Source organism: Lolium perenne, chromosome 3 (assembly GCF_019359855.2).
Source record: "Lolium perenne isolate Kyuss_39 chromosome 3, Kyuss_2.0, whole genome shotgun sequence".
Classification (NCBI taxonomy): Eukaryota; Viridiplantae; Streptophyta; class Magnoliopsida; order Poales; family Poaceae; genus Lolium; species Lolium perenne.
Window position 1 is genome coordinate 204,039,655 of NC_067246.2, and position 15,366 is coordinate 204,055,020.

Consider the following 15,366-nt stretch of genomic DNA (forward strand, 5'->3'; position numbering starts at 1 on the left):
TCATGTTTTGCACCAACACTCGCGCTGTATTTTAGCGCGTCCGGTGGAGAAAATCAACCACTTATACAACGCCGAAATATGGCGCGTCGGTTGGAGATGCTCTAAGAAATGGTGATGCAAATATAGGACACTTTTCTAAAAATTGTTGTGGTGTGCAGCCGGTAAGACCAAATATTGCAGCATGCATGCACTTTTCTAAGAGGCGGCGACGGTCAAGTCGATGGAAGTGGACCTGGAGACTGTGTAGTGTGCGATGGCCCCGGTGGGCGGCGCGGCTCCTTCGTGCGCGCGGTCGCTGGCGGAGCTCCTGGTCGCCCTCTCCGCCGCCCGCGCACTCCCCAAAGGGCAGCAGCTCCACGGCCACCTCCTCAAGGCCGGCCACCTCCCCGCCGCCGCCTCCTCCCACGCGCTGCTCGCCCACCACCTCCTCACCTTCTACGCCCGCTGCTCGCTCCCCGACTTCTCCCTCCGCGCCTTCCTCGACCTCCCCGCCCCGCCCTCCGCCGCCGCCTGGTCCTCCCTCATTTCCTCCTTTGCCCAGAACGGCCTCCCCGCCGCCGCCTTCCACGCCTTCCGCCGCATGCTCGCCGCCGGCGTCCCACCCACCGACCGCTCCATCCCCTCCGCCGCCAAGGCCGTCGCCGCCGCCGCCGACTCCTCGCGCCCCGCGCTCGCCCCGCACGCGCTCCACGGCCTCGCCTCCAAGACGCCCTTCGCCGCCGACGTCTTCGTCGGCTCCGCCCTCCTCGACATGTACGCCAAGTGCGGCAACCTCCCCGACGCCCGCAGGCTGTTCGACGAAATGCCGGAACGGAACGTCGTCTCCTGGTCCGCGCTCATCGGCGGCTACGCGGACGCCGGGATGCACCATGCGTCCCTGCTCACCTTCCGCTCCGCCCTCACACACGCCGTGCAGGTCAACGACTTCACCGTCTCCTGCATCGTCCGCGTCTGCGCCGCGGCGACCCTCTTCGAGCTCGGGGCGCAGGTGCACGCCCGGTCCACCAAAACAGCGCTCGACGCGTCGCCGTTCGTCGGCAGCTCCCTCGTCTCCCTCTACTCAAAGTGCGGCCTCGTCGACTGCGCTTACCGGGTGTTCAGCGCGGCGGCCGAGAGAAACCTCGGGATCTGGAACGCGGTGCTTATCGCGTCTGCGCAGCACGGGCACACCGCCATGGCGTTCCAGCGGTTCACGGAGATGCAGACCGCCGGGTTCCGCCCCAACTACATCACCTTCCTGTGCCTGCTCACCGCGTGCAGCCACGCTGGTCTCGTGGACCAGGGCAAGCGCTACTTCTCCCTCATGAAGAAAGAACACGGCATCGAGCCGCAGGCCGAGCATTACGCTGCGATGGTTGACCTGCTTGGCCGCGTAGGACGTATACCTGAAGCGCTGGAGCTTATCGAGTCGATGCCCATGGAACCGCCTGACTCTGTTTGGGGCGCGCTCCTCATGGCGTGCCGCATGTTCAAGGACGCCGACACCGCGGCCATCGCTGCGAAGCGGCTCTTTGAGACTGGCTCCCGCAGCTCTGGCGCGCACATGCTCCTCTCAAGCACGTATGCAGCTGCGGGAAGGCACGTCGACGCGGCGCTCGCAAGGAAGGCCATGCGTGATGCAGGCGTACGGAAGGAGACTGGACTTAGCTGGCTTGAGGCTGCAGGGGAGGTGCATACCTTTGTGTCCAACTGCAGGAGACACCCGAGAAGCACCGAAATCTATAGCTTGCTGGAGAAAGTAGGCGCGAAGATGGAGGCCGCCGGTTATGTGGCAGACACCGCTGCGGTGGTTAAGGATGTGGACAGGGATGAGAAGCGTGCCACGCTGGGGTATCACAGCGAAAGGCTAGCGATAGGGTTGGGGCTTTTGATTGTTCCGGAAGGGGTGCCGATCCGAGTTATGAAGAACTTACGAGTGTGTGATGATTGTCACAATGCAGTTAAGTATCTTAGTAAGTGTACTGGAAGAGTTGTGGTTCTCAGAGATAACCGTCGGTTCCACCGGTTTGAAGATGGCTTGTGCTCTTGTGGGGATTTCTGGTGATATATATATCCTGATCCACAACATTCTTTTTTCATACAATGTCCTTCTTGGACATTTGCTTCATATGGATTCATCAACACAGAGTCTTTCACTTGGAGTACATTGTTTTGATAAACGGATCTATACCAATTCGGAAGCTGGTATGATGAGTCATAAAGTTGATTTTGGCCCAATAGTAAGGTGCTGGATTCAGTTTTAATTCTGCCTGGAAACTTTGCAAGAAGCTGGATCACTTTGGATGAAACGATTCTTGAATATGGTATTTGACCACGTAATGCTGTTTTATATTTAGGCCAACATGACACTAGGCTCTCTGCTTTGCAGTTTTCATACAGTGTGCCATGGATCCATTGAAGCCTGAAGGGTAGCATTTTTGCAGAATAGTTGGATAGCAACTCATAAATTCATTTTTTTGGCTCCTGCCAGCATGCAATGGTGCATTTTCTTTCACGTGAGCTGATGAGCATAGGCCTGGCCTCACATGAGGGATGGAACATTAATCTGTGTTTGATGGTTTCATTTTATCCGAGAGAAGTTCAAAATGGGATGCCAATCACATTATGTATAATAGTTGTCTCAGCTGTTGTGGTGAACAATGATATCAAAGCTCAAAAGAAAAGTTATTTGGCAAAAGGGCCTGTGAGGCCGATCTCAAAAGAATACAATGGATTATTGCTCTCTCACAACTCCCTTGCATATTTCGGAACTTCCGTATCCTTTATCTATACAAGAATCTAGTGCTTAATGAAATCAGCATCTGACCATACCTTCCTTGTATCTTCATTATGATTGCCTACTTCAAGCTTTGGGGGATCCGGTGTATTTATCGTGCTTGTCTGGTAATCTACACTTAGCATTGACAATTTCAATCCAATGCACTCATGCATGCCTTGGTAATGAAATCAGCATTAAGGATGCATGTATGCCTGGTAATGCAATCAGCATCTGACCATGCCTTCCTTTGAAGATGCTCTACTTTTTTTAAAACAAGAACAGTAGGGGGGAGGGCTATTGTGTAGGATGTTTTAAAATGCTGTATGTTCTCTGCTAAATAATGTTCTTTGTGAACTCCAGTCATAAAAGAAAAATCTAGTTCAATCAAGTTGAGAAATTCTTAAATTTCTTATTTGCGTATTTCTGAACTGATTCAATGTGAACTTATGCCATTCTTGGACATCGGCACATTGCAATGCCTGCTGGACATTGGTAGTACCTTTTGGAAGTGACAGGCAGATGCTGAGCTGTATTTGTGGCTTTACTTATTATGCTCTTGTCAGGTTGTACAGTTAGCTTGTAAGATAAGAAAAACTTTTGTAATGCAAGATCCTTGAACCATCTAGACCTGTCTTAATCTAAAATGGAGGGAATCCTCAGTGGAATGGAGTGACTGCTAAGCTCACCTTTTTCTTACCTAATTCTTGTGGTCTGGCATCATTTTCACAAAACTTTCTGGGATGACTGCTCTCAATAACAGTAAAATGATTGTTGGATCATGCCTTTCTAAACATAAATTTTAATTGTTGTATGGTAATTGTTTATTAAGTATTGTTGTATATATATATTGATACATCATGGGGGTGCAGATTTTAATATCAAAACTTTGGTTAGTCAACATGATCTGATTGATCCTTCTTGTTTGGCAAATGTCTTGTGTAGTATGATTGCATATACAATCACTGGCACAATAGTCATCATAAAATCATGGGCTAAAAACACTGTCCATTGCTGGTCCAAAACGGTAAACTCCTCTCTTCTCAGCCACACAGAGATATGGTGTGTCACACGTTATTTTGTTCCTAACTTGTTCGGGCTAGTGCTAGTTGGCATTGAATATAATGATTGATTCTCTTTTGGTCCTTATTTGATCCTTGCAAGCTTCTCTATGCTTCGAAATCCAGGATGGATGGTTGCCAAGCCAGGCTAAAGATTTGGTAGGGTGAGAGAGAATGACAGGGGAGCTCTTCTACATACATATTGGACTGAAAGTTTAATGGAGAAGCCAGCAGCCTAGCATTATTCCTATATATATCAAGCGGAATAAGAAGTTGTGGGCTCTTGTGGCTTGCAAGAAACAAAGCAACACAAGCAGAAACACTTCATGCCAAATACTCAAATATGAGTTCTCTAAGAGGGTTTGGAAATATTGCCAGAAAATGGAGAGAACTCAACGGTGTGAATCACTGGAAGGGGCTACTTGATCCTCTTGACGTCGACCTCCGGAAGAATATCATCAACTACGGTGAGCTCTCACAGGCAGCCTACACTGGGCTCAACAGAGAGAGAAGATCAAGGTACGCTGGGTCTTGCCTCTTCAGACGCAAGGACTTCCTCAGCAGGGTAGATGTATCGAACCCTAATCTATATGAGATTACAAAGTTCATATATGCAATGTGTACGGTCAGCTTGCCTGATGGGTTCATGGTGAAGTCATTGTCAAAGGCTGCATGGAGCAAGCAGTCAAATTGGATAGGGTTTGTTGCTGTGGCCACCGATGAGGGTAAGGAAGTGCTTGGGAGGCGGGATGTTGTGGTGGCATGGCGAGGGACAATACGGATGCTAGAATGGATGGATGACCTTGATATTTCCTTGGCGCCTGCTTCAGAAATAGTATGTCCAGGCAGTGTTGACGACCCCCGTGTTCATGGAGGGTGGTTGTCTGTTTACACGAGTACTGACCCAGGGTCTCAGTACAACAAACAGAGTGCACGCTGTCAGGTAATTCTTGTTATTCTTTATTCAAGCATTAGTATATCATGAAAACCAATATTTAAGATTATCCCATCTTCTGAAGCAAACCACTAAATTAGGATGAATAGTTGATAATAATCTTTGTGCACGTGAAACCCCATTATCTAAATTAGTATATAGTTTATAATGATGCATGTGCTTGAAGTTAAGGTTTTCTTTCATTTGAAGTGAAGCAAAAGAACAAAAGGAAACATATGGTTGCCTTGCCTATACTTGCTAGTGAATATTAGCCTGTCGGTTGTGAAAAAGCAACTCTTGCGTCCTGTTTTCACCAGTGTTGTATTTCTGTGTTCCATCTTACTGCACTAAGGAAGCATCTTAATGTTTTCAGATGGGAGATAATTTGCACATGTTCCATCTAAAGTGTAGCCTGCATAAAGACAATCATGGCAGAACACAACGTGCATTTTAAAACAGTTTGGATTGCTGGAGAAAAAGCCATGATATTTGTTTAACAAAATATATGTTTAACTGTGTAGTCCATGCATGCATCCTCGCCTCATTAGTCATGCATATTTAACGCCACTTTTTAGTTATATTCATCACGAGGAATTAGTCCTTGATCAAACTAACAAACTTGTATCAGGTGTTGAACGAGATCAGAAGGTTACAGGAGGTGTACAAGCAAGAGGAGACCAGCATCACCATTACAGGCCACAGCCTTGGGGCTGCTCTTGCCACCATCAGTGCCACTGACATTGTCTCCAATGGCTATAACAACAGCTGCCCGGTCTCGGCCTTCGTGTTTGGTAGCCCCAGAGTGGGCAACTCCGACTTCCAGAAAGCATTTGACACTGCAGAAGACTTAAGGTTGCTCCGTGTTCGGAACTCCCCCGATGTGGTCCCAAACTGGCCAAAGCTAGGATACAGCGATTGCGGCACAGAGCTCATGATCGACACAGGGGAATCACCCTACATCAAGACCCCTGGGAACCCGTTAACATGGCATGACATGGAGTGCTACATGCATGGTGTTGCTGGGACACAGGGGAGCAATGGAGGGTTTGAGTTGGAGGTTGATCGAGACATCGCGTTGGTAAATAAACATGAAGATGCACTGAAGCACGAGTATTCAATTCCATCATCTTGGTGGGTGGTAGAGAACAAAGGTATGGTGAAAGGCAAGGATGGCCGGTGGCATCTGGCCGACCATGAGGATGATGACTGATTTAGCCAGCCAGTTGGTCTTTTTACCTGACGCAATCATCACTGTGACAACCGGGCAACTAGTTGCAACTAGCAAGCTTTGACTTAATACGCTAATAAAGCAAGCTTTGCTTGCTTAAAACAGGGGACATGTTCATCGTGTGCTGATTGTTTAAGCGAAGATATGTATCCTGTTGTGTTCGAATTCATACTTTTCAATGATTTTATTTTGAATCACACTTACCTGATGTAATCAAGACTCAAATTTGTTCAGCTGTGACGTTTTGACACCAATACAATGTTAAGAACACTTTATGCTTGTTGTTTTTCTCTGTTCCAAACTTGTTGAATTATCACCTCAATAGACAAACTTCTTGGTAGATCAAGTGGCCGTAGACATTGCTTGTCGGTCTTGCCTTGACATTATTTCTAATCAACATGCACACATTGCATTTACAAAGTCATTTTGCCCAATATAGAAGTTGCTTCACCTTGGTACAGTTCTGAATAGTATAACTTCTTAGATACAATGCTCAAGTTAGCTGCGTTGATAATGAAGGAAATTACAAGAAAAAACCCACTACATATTTGGCAAAATCCGTAGTCCTAGTGTGTTTGTTTGTATGCAATCCTGGGAAAAGATAGAAAAACCTGCACTGCATTCTATCTTATTGAAAGAAAAACAATGGCCATGCCAGCTCTGTTCCATAGTGCATCTATCGCCAAAGTGACCGCAAGTTAAGATCCACCAAACCTGTAAAAAAAAGTGCCACCAAACCCACTAAGACCAGTTTTTAAAAATAAAAATAATCACTAGGATATGCTGAGATTTGTTTCTTAATGACCCAATAAATTTCCCTCCGAGGTCAAGTTTCCTCTCCCTTCCCTAGTCCCGATCTCTGTCCTAGCATCTTTCTTTCCCTTTGCCGATCTCATACGATCACGCGGCACACACAATCAATGGATAGCCGGTGACCCACGCCTCCACCAGCCGAGATGCCGCCGCCGGTGTGGTCACTTTGACAGGCCACCCGTGTCCTCTCCTCCAATTGTAGGCGCCAAGGAGGGCTCCCTTTTCAAAGGTAATGATGTCTTTGATCCTTCGCTTCAAATTATAGCTCTTTGCTTCCCTTTCCTTCAAGCTTTCATGTTCTAGTAGATCCAGAATAGTTCTGGCTTTTGGAAAAGTCCCTTTTTTAGACAGCATTCGAAAAAGTTGTTATCTTGAAAAGGCAAGGGGGTGTTGTTACTTGTTAGAAGGTTGGAAGAAAAACTATCATAAGGAGTACCTGAAATACCACAAATAACATTTTCATGCCCTCGCTGGAAGTGTAAGCATTGTTTTCTCAGATGTTCACACGGTAAAATTTCACATGCCAATGTTTGAAATCGCAATTATAGTTTGCCAGAAAAAAAGCAGGCCAATACATCCATACCATTAACAAGGTGTATACCGAATCAGGTCCAATTGTCAGTCTCTGCAGAAGATAACAACTCCACTTGTGTGCGAGGTCAACCTAACTTTGTCAGAATGAAAACGAACAGGTTGGCACGACGGAGGCACAACCCAACTGCACAAGGCAAGAGACCGGAGCTTTCACAAAGGCCAGCACGCCCTGGCGATGTTCTCCGGCAACATGTCCGGCCGGTGGAGGGAGCTGCACGGCAGCGACCGCTGGGACGGCCTGCTCGACCCGCTCGATGTCGACCTCCGGCGTCTCCTCATCACCTACGGCGAGATGATCATGGCCACGTACGAGGCCTTCATCGCCGAGCGCCGGTCCCCGAACGCCGGCATGTGCCGCTACCGGCGAGCCGACCTCCTCCAGCGCGTGGAGGTGTCCCGCCCGGAATGGTACCATGTCACCCGGTACATCTACGCCACGGCCAGCGCCGACGTGCACGGCAAGGTGCTGCTCCGGCCCTTTTGCCGGGACGGGCGCGCGAGAGAATGCAACTGGATGGGCTACGTCGCCGTGGCCACGGACGAGGGCGTGGCCGCCCTCGGCCGTCGGGACATTGTCGTGGCTTGGCGAGGCACGCAGCGGGCCCTGGAGTGGGTGGCCGATATGAAGCTCGCGTTCGCCTCGGCGGCCGGGATCCTCGGCCCGGAAGGCGCCGACGGGTCTGACCCGTCGGTGCACCGCGGGTACCTATCGCTGTACACCTCGTCGGATCAATGCTCGGGGCTCAACAGGCAGAGCGCCAGGATGCAGGTACATGTGTTCCTGAAACTCGTCACTTCTGTGATCCAAACTACTGGAGTAGTTTATATTATCATTTTTATATAGCTTAAAACGTTGACCAACGGGAGAATGTCCTTGGCTTTACGTTGTTAGGTAGGATGAGACTCTCCCGATGGATGAACGCTAGGATGATAACCCGGTTTAAAGTTCGTCCCTCCTGCGAAATTACCGTGAGATGGGGATTCAAATCCAGATGGACTGGCTGCGCACTCGCTTGCCTTGCCACTGAGCTAGAACTCAGTTCTTAGACAACTCACGTAATCTCTAGACATAGCTGATAGCTGATTGATAAACAGCGTGCAGAGAGTGGGGAACCGAAGGTCTGAAGCTTCCGCTCGCTTCTACATCTTGTTCCCCTTCACATATTTATTTCCTATTAAATTTTACTCACAAATTTATTTCATATTTACAGCTAAGTCATATCTTCAACACTCCCCCACAAGATGGGGCAAATGCATCATACAATCCCATCTTGCTACACGGATTAGAAAACGTTTTCTTGGCTAAGCCTTTAGTCAATACATCAGCAAGTTGATTAGAAGAACTCAAATATGCCATGCATATGATCCCTTGGTCAAGTTTCTCCTTGATAAATGTCGGTCGATTTCAATATGCTTGGTTTGGCTATGCGGTACTGGGTTATGAGCGATGTCGAGTGCTGCCTTATTATCACAGGACAACATCATGGGTTTGAACTGAAATAGTCCAAGTTCATTTAGTAAGATTTCAGCCATAATAGTCACATACTCTATGTGCCATAGACCTGAATTCTGCTTCAGCTGTAGATCTAGCTACAACATTCAGCTTCTTGCTTCGCCATGCAACAAGATTGCCTCCAGCAAAAGTACACTAGCCTGAAGTCGATTTTCGATCATCTAATGATCCAACCCAGTCTGCATCAGTGTAGCATTCAACCTGTAAATTGTTATGTGAAACATACAACCCTTTATTCGTGTATCCTTTAAGGTAGCGAATTATCCTCACAACACCATCCAAATGATGACTTCTAGGATCATGCATAAATTTACGTAGAACAATAACAACAAGGTCTATATCAGGACGTGTGTGTGATAAGTAAATTAAACGCCCAACTAGCCGCTGGTAGTGCTCTCTATCTACGGGAGATCCTCCTTCTCTAGTAAGATGTTGATTCGCCTCAGTTGGAGTGTGGGCTAGACCACACCCCGTCGTTCCAGTTTCAGCTAACAAGTCTAGGACACACTTAGGGGTGGAATCGAGCCGAGCCGAGCCGGCTCGTGACTCGGCTCGGATAGGCTCGTCAAAACTCGAGCCGAGCCTGGCTCGGCTTGTTACCAAAAATAATCTGGGAAGCAGGCTCGTGGCTCGGCCCGACAGGCTCGAGGCTCGGCTCGGATGGCTCACGAGCCCAGCCCAAATTACACGCTAGCCAGTCTCCTTCTGTTCCTGTTAATATCGATCCCATTGAAGGTTACCGCCGGCCGCCGTCATAGACGCCAGCTGCCTCATCAACGCCGGCGTCCACCATAGAAGCACGCCGCCGCCAGCCTCCTACCTGCGGTCCCGCCGGTAGCCCGCCATCTGCAGTCTCGCCGCCAGCTGGTCACCTGCAGTCGCACCCCCGCTTGGCCACAGCCCCCGTCTGCTCTTCCCAGTCCTCTCAGATGCGAGCGGCGACGAGCAATTAAATCCGGGCTGCCAGGCCTCCGCAACATGCCGTCCATGTGCAGCACGGAGCAGGGTGCTTGCCTGCTTCTCTTCGTCTGAATATTTCTTTGTGTGCTCTATGCAGTAGCGCCTGAATTTGCTTTCCTTGCTTAGTAGATGAGGCGCATGCATAGCGACATGTGCAGAAAAGAAATAAGAGGGCGTCATCATGCTGCTGCTTGCCATTGCTAGCCTGTGAGAGGCGTAGTGCAACTGTTTGCTCCTTAACACTGAGACGAGTGTGAGAATTTGAGAGGAATGAGAAGTTCAAAGATGTAGTGCTAAATACTACAATTATTTTTCCGTTAGGTAAATTTACTACTAAGTATAATATAATAAATTTACTACTAAGTATAATATAATTAGTCATACTATATGAGAATTGTACTACTATATGAGATTTGTAGTTGGTCAGACTATAAATAATTGGTACTTCATGAGATCTTTGGGACTATACTATGGATGTATTCATGCTAAATGGTTGATTGTGATTGTGATTTGTTACATTATTATCAAAGGTCTCATCGATTTTATAATGACATCTAGCCTTCGAGCCGGCTTGCGAGCTTTATCGAGCGGGCTTGTCGAGCCTCGAGCCTTGATCGAAAGGTTTAGGCTTGGCTTGTCTGACCTTCGAGCCGAGTCGAGCCCGAGCCAAGCCTTGTCGAGCCCGAGCCGAGCCTCGAGCCTTGAGCTTTGTGTCCACACCTAGACACACTTTCTCCGTGAGAGATAAATACCTTTTGCACTTCTTGACACTTCTATTACTAAGAAATACCTCAGCAACCCCAGGTACCTGACTTCAAATTCCTTTGCTAGCTGCTGCTTTAGTTTCATAATCTCAGTGTAATCATTTCCTGTGATAGTAATATGGCATCGTCAACATAAACAATAATTATAGCCAGTTTATCACCTTTGCGATTATAAAACAAAGTATGATCAACATTACTCTGTTTATATCCCATTTGGATCGTAACTTTACGAAACCGATCAGACCAAGCTCGTGGAGATTGCTTTAAGCCATACAAGGGTCGGTGTAATCTCAACACTTTGCCTTCAGTTTGCGCTGAATTGAAGCCAGTGGGTACACACATATAAACTTCTTCACGAAGGTCTCCATGAAGAAAGGCATTTTTAATGTCTAAAGGATATCAAAGTTCTTATTGTATTCATCTTGGCCACTGGAGCAAATGTTTCTTCGTAATCTATTCTATATGTTTTTGAGTAATCTTTGGCCACTAATTGAGCCTTATATCGTTCCATTTTGCCCTACGGATTATGCTTAATTGTGTATAACCATTTGCACTCTACAACTTTCTTATCACGTGGAAATTCTACCAGTTCCCATGTTTTATTTTTCTCTATGGCACTCATCTCCTCTAGCATGACTGCTTTCCATTTTGGATCTTTCATAGCATTTTCCCAATTTCTAGGAATGGAGGTGGAGTCTAAGGAGTCTAGACACAGTAAGGAGGCTGTAACAGATGTGACATGGTGCTGCTAGACAATTCATCACACACTTGTAGAGTAGGAAGAAACAAACACACTTCTGGGCAGGAACAACGGCCAGGTAACACGAAGATAACTAGCAAGTAATCCACTGATCAAATCTTTTGCCAAAGACTAATAGAAGAAGAGATAAATAATCGATAGCACAAATCACATTAATTTCAGCCGGTTGTACTAACCAGAAACGAAGCAGTGGCTTGGATTGTTTCAGGCTGAGCAAGAGCCCATTCAGACCACCACTAGGTAGCGCCTCCTTACTGTGTCCAGATCGCGAAGGATCTGAGCAACAACTCGGCCACCATTTGAAATTTCCGGACACCTAACACATAATTTTTGTGTTCTTTAAGTCCTGTAGGATTAAATGTGACATCTCAATCCTCTGCTTTTCCTAGTTCTACTTTTCAAGATCCTATAATCCAAAGAAGCCCTGAACTGGTTACCGTGGCGCCAAACATTTGAGCTCTTTAATACTGCTAAGGTAGTCTCCATTTCTCTGTTGTAGCCTACGAGTGTGTTGTAACACCTTAAACTCTTCTCCACAATTAATCATTAATCAGATGAGGCGAAGTTCTTTGCCTCTGTTAAAACAAACAATACACTCAAGCGATACAGTCTCGGTCAAGCACCACACAGTTTATTGCTAGTTTTTTTTTTGATAATAGGCGCTTTATTGCTTAATCAAGCAATTACATCCGGCATCTGCATAACTAGAATGCACACGGCTGTTCGAGAGTCTGAAATGTCTCAAAGTAAAAACGACAAAGGTGGATTACATATCAATCATGAGCAATTGTAGAACGCCTAAGATGATAATGGTGGCCCAACCCGTAGATTATGCTGGCACCCATGTAGGGAAAAACTATCCCTCGCCGTATTCTCCAACCGTGTACAAACCTCCGTAAATAGGTATCGATTCTTCACTCTGTGCAGTGCAGACCACGAACGGAGAATAGTGGTGCATCTTTGTATAACCTGCAAAAGGGAACAATTCTTATCGTTAAATTTTTTATCATTTCTGCATAGCCAAAGCGACCATATAATGGCAAGCGCTCCCACCTAATAAGCGGTCTAAACCTGTGATCAATACCATGAAGTCAATTTCCAAAGATATTGGCTACACTAGTCGGAGGATACAGATCCGAAGCTACTTGGATGCATGACCATATAGATCTGGCAAAACGGCACTGGAAGAACAAATGTTTAATTGTCTCATTGTGATGACAGAATACACACTCAGTTCTCCCAAGCCAATTCCATTTGACAAGATTATCTTTGGTTAGGATTACCCCTACCATCCAATTTTTTTTATTTTTAGTGGTATTTTCATCTTCCAGATCTTCTTGTTTTTATCAACTCGTATGTCAGGTTTGTTGCTAGCTTGATCCGAAAGCTGGAATTGTGTAGATTGCATCATCAATGTTCGGTCAGAGCAACAATTGATGATTAGCCTCTTACGGTTGGAAGCACTGTAGTGAATCCGACAGTTCGGGGCGCCAACGGATTGAAGTTGAGGTGGTGTTAAGGTTAAAGGCAGGTATTGCGACTTGTGGCTGCTAATGTGATAGACCGATACAGTGTTAGGCAAAGGGCAGTACCACTACATCATGTAGATAGATAGGCCGAGGACAGACGCCTAAGGAAGATCGCAAAAGATTGACGTCCCTGACACGGTGACACCTGTGATAAGTGATTGAGACTGAAGGTGAGATGGTGTTGACTGTCGTGGAAGGGAACTCGTGGTAGTGCAACATCGGTACTGCAGTAGAGGTACCAATATCAATGCTTAAAGCAATAGATGACCGAGAGAGGCAACAACGAGATACAATATGTCTGGCAAAGCAGCTTGCAGGAATCAGCGTGGTTGACAAGTGATGGTCGTGTGGGAATTTTTGTTTCATTGGACAAATCTTACGAATTTATTGTATACATGTATAATTGGAAATGTAAACTGCACAAATTACTAAACAAGCTCTTGGCCAAACAGGTATTGACAGAGATCGCAAGGCTAATGGACAAATACAAGGATGAGGACACCAGCATCACTGTCGTTGGGCACAGCCTGGGCGCCACCCTGGCTACCCTCAACGCCGTCGACATCGCCGCCAACTCCTATAACAAACCCGCCCTGTGGTCGGCGGCCAGGAGCCCGACCCCGGTCACGGCCGTCGTCTTCGGCAGCCCGCGCACGGGCGACCGCGACTTCCGCGACATCTTCCACCGCCTCCCGGACCTCCGGATGCTCCGCATCCGGAACCGGCCTGACCGCATCCCGTTCTACCCGCCCGTGGGCTACGCCGACATCGGCGTGGAGATGCTGATTGACACGCGCCGCTCACCGTTCCTCAAGCCCCACGGCAACGAGTCGCAGTCGCACGACCTCGAGTGCCACCTGCACGGCATCGCCGGGTGGCGGGGGGACCACGGCGAGTTCAAGCTCGTGGTTGACCGGGACATCGCCCTCGTGAACAAGTTCAACGACTGCCTCACCGACGAGTACCCCGTGCCAGTGGGCTGGAAGGTGCACCACAACAAGAACATGGTGAAAGGACCCGAAGGGAGGTGGGTCTTGGAGGACCATGAGCCTGACTACGATGATGGCGACGATAGCTTGTAGGAGTCCGGGAATGACCATCTTCTAACACTCCATGCCATGGTGTTGTGTTGCTACCTTTCGGATCGTGACAACTTGATGTTTGTTTTTCCTGATTTTTTTTAAATAAAATGTCACTCTGCTAGCTTTATTGATCTCAAAACATAGTTACATCGTTTAGAGAGCATTCAAAATGAAACTAGACGCTCATTGACCCTAATACCTGAAGAAACTGAAATAAAAGCATTCCTTGCTAGCTCATGTGCTATTGCATTGGCTCGACGTTTTATTTAATAAATGGCTGTGTGCATCGATTGATGCAGAGACCGGGGCTATGCTCCCATATCTAAAAAAAGTACTGCCGCCGGAAAAACCCTCTTGCATCATCTTCTCCATCACACTCAGCTTGGACTATGAAGTTGTTACACCCAATCTGTTGTGCAAGTGTAAGGCCTTTTCTGAAAGCGTGAGCCCTCTACCATATGAGCATCAACCACGTAGTTCAAAAACATGTTTTTCTTTATTTTTCGTACTGCAGATTTCGTCTTTTGTATTTCCATGACAGGTGGTGCAGAAACTTTGTATGCAACGAAAAAAGCAATGTATTCTCGACATTAGTAACAGGGTGATGGTAGGCGTTGGCTAGGTGGAAGAAAATCAGATTAACTCTTGTGGGTCATCCGATGAAACTTATCATGAGTCGTCCGATGCTTGGAATATGAAACCCTTGCACAATATATTTTGTGTATGTTTGCAATGTCACAGTAGCACTTACGTCATCAAAATCATGAAAAACTAAGATGTAGCATTTTGAACGCGCCCACGCAACAGGCTCCCATTTGGTCGCAGCAAGTCACCGACCTGCACGTCGCAGCACCGTGGAGAACGCTTGGAGCATGAACACAGTATTTTTGCGCAGACATGAAGAGTGGTGTCGCACCATGTCACCTGTTGTGTTTGCAGCTGATCGGAGACGAGTTAGCAAAAATCACCAAGAAAATTTTCGTCCCTGACATTGCCGGCTTGGGTTCGCTGGCAGCAAGCTGAAACCCCGCCTTCACTGGGCCATCTTTCCCTGAGTTTTGAGCAAGCTGTATGCTGGACATTGAGCTCATCCTTGAGAACCATGCGAGGCCGTCCATTGCTGGCAGCTGGCTGGGTGACAGGAATCATTATGCTTAGTAATGTGGCAATATAGAGTAAGTACCTTTTTTTGTGGGGGGTATATATAGAGTAAGTACTTGATCGCATATATTGGCCAATGATGAAGATAAATGATTCGATTTTGGACAACGTTTTTTTGAGGATCCCAAGGTTAGAATCGTGAGACTAGACTGTTTTTCTGCGCATCATGCTGTGATATCTGTACTTGATCGCTGGCCAGTTTGCTCTGCTCT

General features: G+C 47.2%; 3 protein-coding genes across 4 annotated transcripts; all 3 read left to right on the forward strand.

Annotated features, from left to right (window-relative positions):
* Nucleotides 1-228: 228 nt before the first annotated feature.
* LOC127343141 (putative pentatricopeptide repeat-containing protein At5g52630) lies at nt 229-2,121 on the forward strand. Its single transcript, XM_051369253.2, has one exon. It carries the CDS (start codon nt 254-256, stop codon nt 2,042-2,044), a length of 1,791 nt encoding a protein of 596 aa, XP_051225213.1. The 5' UTR covers nt 229-253; the 3' UTR covers nt 2,045-2,121.
* A 136-nt stretch (nt 2,122-2,257) lies between these two features.
* LOC127343143 (phospholipase A1-II 1) lies at nt 2,258-6,300 on the forward strand. Of its 2 annotated transcripts, XM_051369255.2 has the most exons (4): nt 2,258-2,973; nt 3,943-4,335; nt 4,447-4,759; nt 5,379-6,300. In XM_051369255.2, exons 2-4 carry the CDS (start codon nt 4,160-4,162, stop codon nt 5,958-5,960), a joined length of 1,071 nt encoding a protein of 356 aa, XP_051225215.1. In that variant the 5' UTR covers nt 2,258-2,973; nt 3,943-4,159; the 3' UTR covers nt 5,961-6,300. The 2 variants fall into 2 exon arrangements, with proteins under 2 accessions (XP_051225215.1, XP_051225214.1); XM_051369254.2 differs by having other exon boundaries at nt 3,943-4,759.
* Nucleotides 6,301-7,496: 1,196 nt separating this feature from the next.
* Nucleotides 7,497-14,114, forward strand: LOC127343144 (phospholipase A1-II 2). The gene is made up of 2 exons (XM_051369256.2): nt 7,497-8,154; nt 13,364-14,114. The coding sequence occupies exons 1-2, from the start codon at nt 7,561-7,563 to the stop codon at nt 13,991-13,993; spliced, it is 1,224 nt and encodes a 407-aa protein (XP_051225216.1). The 5' UTR covers nt 7,497-7,560; the 3' UTR covers nt 13,994-14,114.
* Nucleotides 14,115-15,366: the final 1,252 nt, after the last annotated feature.